This window comes from Delphinus delphis, chromosome 2, assembly GCF_949987515.2.
Source record: "Delphinus delphis chromosome 2, mDelDel1.2, whole genome shotgun sequence".
NCBI lineage: Eukaryota > Metazoa > Chordata > Mammalia > Artiodactyla > Delphinidae > Delphinus > Delphinus delphis.
In genome coordinates, this window is record NC_082684.1 from 128,493,174 (window position 1) to 128,497,579 (window position 4,406).

At 49.3% G+C, this 4,406-nt stretch overlaps 1 protein-coding gene across 1 annotated transcript; it reads left to right on the forward strand.

Moving 5' to 3' along the window:
* The first annotated feature begins 307 nt into the window (after positions 1 to 307).
* Positions 308 to 1,477, forward strand: IMP3 (IMP U3 small nucleolar ribonucleoprotein 3). Its single transcript, XM_060003672.1, has one exon. The coding sequence runs from the start codon at positions 392 to 394 to the stop codon at positions 944 to 946; it is 555 nt and encodes a 184-aa protein (XP_059859655.1). The 5' UTR covers positions 308 to 391; the 3' UTR covers positions 947 to 1,477.
* The last annotated feature ends 2,929 nt before the right edge of the window (positions 1,478 to 4,406 follow it).

The window sequence follows — 4,406 nt, forward strand, 5'->3', positions numbered from 1 at the left end:
CCCCTTTCCAGGAACTGGCCTTTTAAGCCAGTTTCAGAGAGGCACTGAATGGCAGAAATCTAAATGAGAGGAAATAATTACGGCACTAGGTGATTAATTCTAGGCGACTTAAAACAGCGCAGACTCGTCTTTGGGGCCTCCCCTCTCGTCCCAGGTGTCCACCAGCGCTCTTTCCCCGCCTCCCTCAGAGAACGCGAAGAAGAGAAGAATCGCGAGATACGGACGCGGGGCGTGGCCCCACCCTGACCAGTGGAAACAGAGGGCGTAGCACTGAGCCTTTCTTTTATTGGCCCAGGGTCCCCAGGCCCAGTCTAGCAGTGCTGAGGCGGAAGTCGCGCGGGCGCCGGAACGCGCGCTGAGCCACGGGTCCTGCAGCGTCCAAGCCGCCGTCATGGTGCGGAAGCTTAAGTTCCACGAGCAGAAGCTGCTGAAGCAGGTGGACTTCCTGAACTGGGAGGTCACCGATCACAACTTGCACGAGCTGCGCGTGTTGCGGCGTTATCGGCTGCAACGGCGCGAGGACTACACGCGCTACAACCAGCTGAGCCGTGCTGTGCGCGAGCTGGCGCGGCGCCTGCGGGACCTGCCGGAGCGCGACCCGTTTCGCGTGCGCTCCTCGGCCGCGCTGCTGGACAAACTGTATGCTCTCGGCCTAATCCCCACGCGCGGGTCTCTGGAGCTCTGCGATTTCGTCACAGCCTCGTCCTTCTGCCGACGCCGCCTGCCCACCGTGCTCCTTAAGCTGCGCATGGCGCAGGACCTCCAGGCCGCCGTGGCATTCGTGGAGCAGGGTCACGTGCGCGTGGGCCCCGACGTGGTCACCGACCCCGCCTTCCTTGTCACGCGCAGCATGGAGGACTTCGTCACCTGGGTTGACTCGTCCAAGATCAAGCGGCACGTGCTGGAGTACAATGAGGAGCGTGATGACTTCGATCTGGAAGCCTAGCGGGTCTTCCCTCGCCAGGACTGCATTTTATTGATGAAGCTGAGACCTGATGCCTGAGATTCTGTGAAGGCGCCCTCCCCAAGAGTGTGTCAGCCAAGAACTTGGCTCCTCAGCTACAGGCCCTCACAGAGCCAAAGGGTACGCCCTTTTTCCACAAAATTTTCTTAGCCTTTGGACAATTGGTAATTAAATGACTGCCTTAAGAGACAATGGGAAGCGGTTTTGCGCTGCCCTGGGGAATTGTTACATTCTTGTACCTGAAACATTGTAGTGTGAAAGCAGTGATTTTTGGCGGGGGGGGGGGCTACCCCCGCCCCCAGCTTTCCTTTCATTTCTTTGTAGCAGGACAGTTTAGTTTAATTTGTAGTTAACCCGAATTCTTGCGCTTGTTCGTGATTAAGCTGTGTACAGATGTTGGAGAGTTTGGTCTCAAGTTTTCATAAAGTGGATGAGATTTTAGTGTTCAGAGTCCTTTCTCTTGTTTAAAAGAATGCTCTCCTAATGCCAATAAATGGTCTAACTGCTCTTTAAGTGCAAATTTCTGTCTGGGTTTCTCACATAGGGTCACATCTATAAGTCTCCCTGGCACAGGAATCCAGAGAAGACTAGAGACAGCAGCGATCTGCCTGTGGGTGAAGCCTGCAGCAGAGCCTGCGTGTGGAAGTTGCAGAATGTTGTACAGGGCTGGGCAAATTTGTCAGTTTACCAATCCCTTCCTCGGAATGAGTGTTTTGGCAGAGCTCTTCCCCACAGGACTTCCTGTTGATATTCCAGCCCCAGGAAATACCATATTAGAGGGCTGAAGTGTTTGCTTGCCTAAGGAAATAATCACCCTGTAGCTTGGCCATCTAGCGGTTAGAAGTGGCCCAGGAGGTTCCTGGAAACTTCTTATGAATGGAGCCCTCAGGAGGCCCCAGGGCTGCCTTCCCGGAGCAGCACCTGCACAGCCTCTGCCCATCACAGCCCGCCATGGCTCCCTGCCCAGCCTTTAATTTAGACAGAGATTAATTCTAATTCCCCAATTGGAATGGGTTTTACTGAAAGAAGCAAAGGATGGGTTGGGAGTCAGGGAGCCTAGCCTGATGACAGTGGAGGAATGTGAAGCAAGAAGATCTGCTCTAATCCACCCCCCTCACTGGAAGGGAGAGTAGGGAGACTACCTCATTTATCCAAGACTTCTACAAGGAGAATAATAGAATGCCAAGACCAATGGATTGCTTTTATGTGTGCCTTCTCCATTTCCCCAGGTGTAAGGCAGCATTTGGTGAAGAAACAAGGGAAGGTGACACTGGGGATGACAGTAATAGCAAATGCTTCTACTGTATGTCAGGCACTAAATGCATTACATATCTTAATCCATTTAATCCAACAATCCAATGACGTGGGGAACCCAATTCTCTACTTTTCAAATGAGGGAACAGAGGCAGAGATGGGTCAAACTGCCCCAGACTGTATAGCCAAGAAGTGGTAAAGCTGGAATGCTCCTTTAAGAGTCGTGTGAACATTGGCACAGCCAGCCCAAGGGATACATCAGGATTTAGAGAGAGTCCCTGAATCAGTTTCTAAGCCAGCAGAGAAAAAGCAGCACTAGCCAACGTTGTTGGTCCCCAACAGGGTGCTGTGTAAAGGTTTGAACAAGGAGCAGGCACTGAGCTGCTAAGCCTTGGCTAACATTCATTGAGGCCCTGCTTGTGCTAGGCTGCCCATTTGCTTTTCCCAACAACCCTGATGGGTAGGTGGTGTTAGTCACACCTTTTCAGTTTGGCACACAGATTTGGGACAAGAACTTGTCCAAGACTGTGGTTCAAGTCCAGGCTCATGCAACTCCAAAGGCCATGTTTTCTTTCAGTGCCATTCCTTTAGGAGAGGAAGGAGAGAGAATCCCATTCATCAGCTCTGGTGGCTAGGCATAATCTTTGCCCATTTGAGGAGGGCTCCCAGGATTAGGGATCTCATGGGGGAGAGTTTGGTGGCTCTAGAAAGCAGGAACCTCCTGCGGCCCTCCAGCTCTCACCAGGCCCCACAGGGCAAGACAGGTAAACGGGTCCCTTTGGTGTAGTTGAATCCTGCCCTTATCACCCAAGCAGATACAACTTCAAAGTTCTCTTGAAGGAAACTGGGTTTAGGAACTTAGGAGTAAAATTCAAGATTCTTCAGAAAAGCTATTCCTTTTCTCCTTTGGGGGAAAATGAGAAAGAAATGACTTACCAGAACGTGTAACCAGAAACTTTGGGCTTTAAAAAAAATAATAAAATTGGGGACATCCCTGACGGTCCGGTGGTTAAGACTCTGTGCTTCCAATGCAGGGGCCGCGGGTTTGATCCCTGGTCAGGGAACTAAGATCCCACATGCCACGTGGCGTGGCCAAAAAAATTTTTTTTTAATTAAAAAAAAAAAAAGGGGGACTTCCCTGGTGGTCCAGTGGTTAAGACTCTATGCTACCAATGCAGGAGGCACAGGTTCAATCCCTGGTTGGGGAACTAAGATCCTGCATGCCGCACAGGGCAACCAAAAAGAATACAAAATAAAACTGCAAGACAAGCGATTCAGAAGGAGGCTAAAGCCGGACTGCCAAGTCTGGATTGGGGCTTCTGTGCCTAACTTGCTGTGTAACATTGATTATTTTACTTAGCTTCTCTGTGCCTCCATTTTCCTTGTCACAGATATATGGTAATAGAGGGTGGGAGGAAAGAATGCAAAATTATTGTTTAATGGGTCTAGAGTTTCTATTTGGGGCAATGAAAAAAATTGGAAATAATGGTGGTGATTGTGCAACATTGTGAATATAATTAATACCACTGAATTGTACACTTAAAAATGGCTAAAATGACAAATTTTATGTTTTATATATATATATATATATTTACCACAGTTTTTAAAAAGTGAAAAAAAGGGGGGTGGGTAATAATAGTACTGACATTAAAAATTATAGAGAGGGACTTCCCTGGTGGCACAGTGGTTAAAATCCGTTCAGTACCTGGTCCAGGAAGATCCCATATGCCTTAGAGCAACCAAGCCCGTCTGACACAACTACTGAGCCCACATGCCACAACTACTGAAGCCTGTGCGCCTACAGGCTGTGCTCTGCAACAAGAGAAGCCACCGCAATGAGAAGCCCGTGCACTGCAACGAAGAGTAGCCCCCACTTGCTGCAACTAGAGAAAGCCTGCACACAGCAACAAAAGACCCAACGCAGCCAAAAATTAATTAATTAATCAATTAAAAATTATAGAGAGAAGTAAATGGCATAATTCCTACAAAGCCCTTAGAGAAGCTCCTTGCATGTGGTAAAACCCCAAAGCTGAGCTCCCCACCTGCTATCTCTCCCCAGGCCCCAGAAGAAGTACAGGGAGCTAAACATTTTACAACAACAAAAAAGCCTAATGGATTACAACAATGTAAACACAGTGGGCAGCAGGGCAAATTGGTACCTTTCAGGAGAACAGTTTTACAACATGTA

What these genes read in the sequence shown, in the direction of transcription:
- IMP3 (XM_060003672.1), top strand. Translation starts at nt 392, where the DNA reads ATGGTGCGGAAGCTTAAGTTCCACGAGCAGAAGCTGCTGAAGCAGGTG.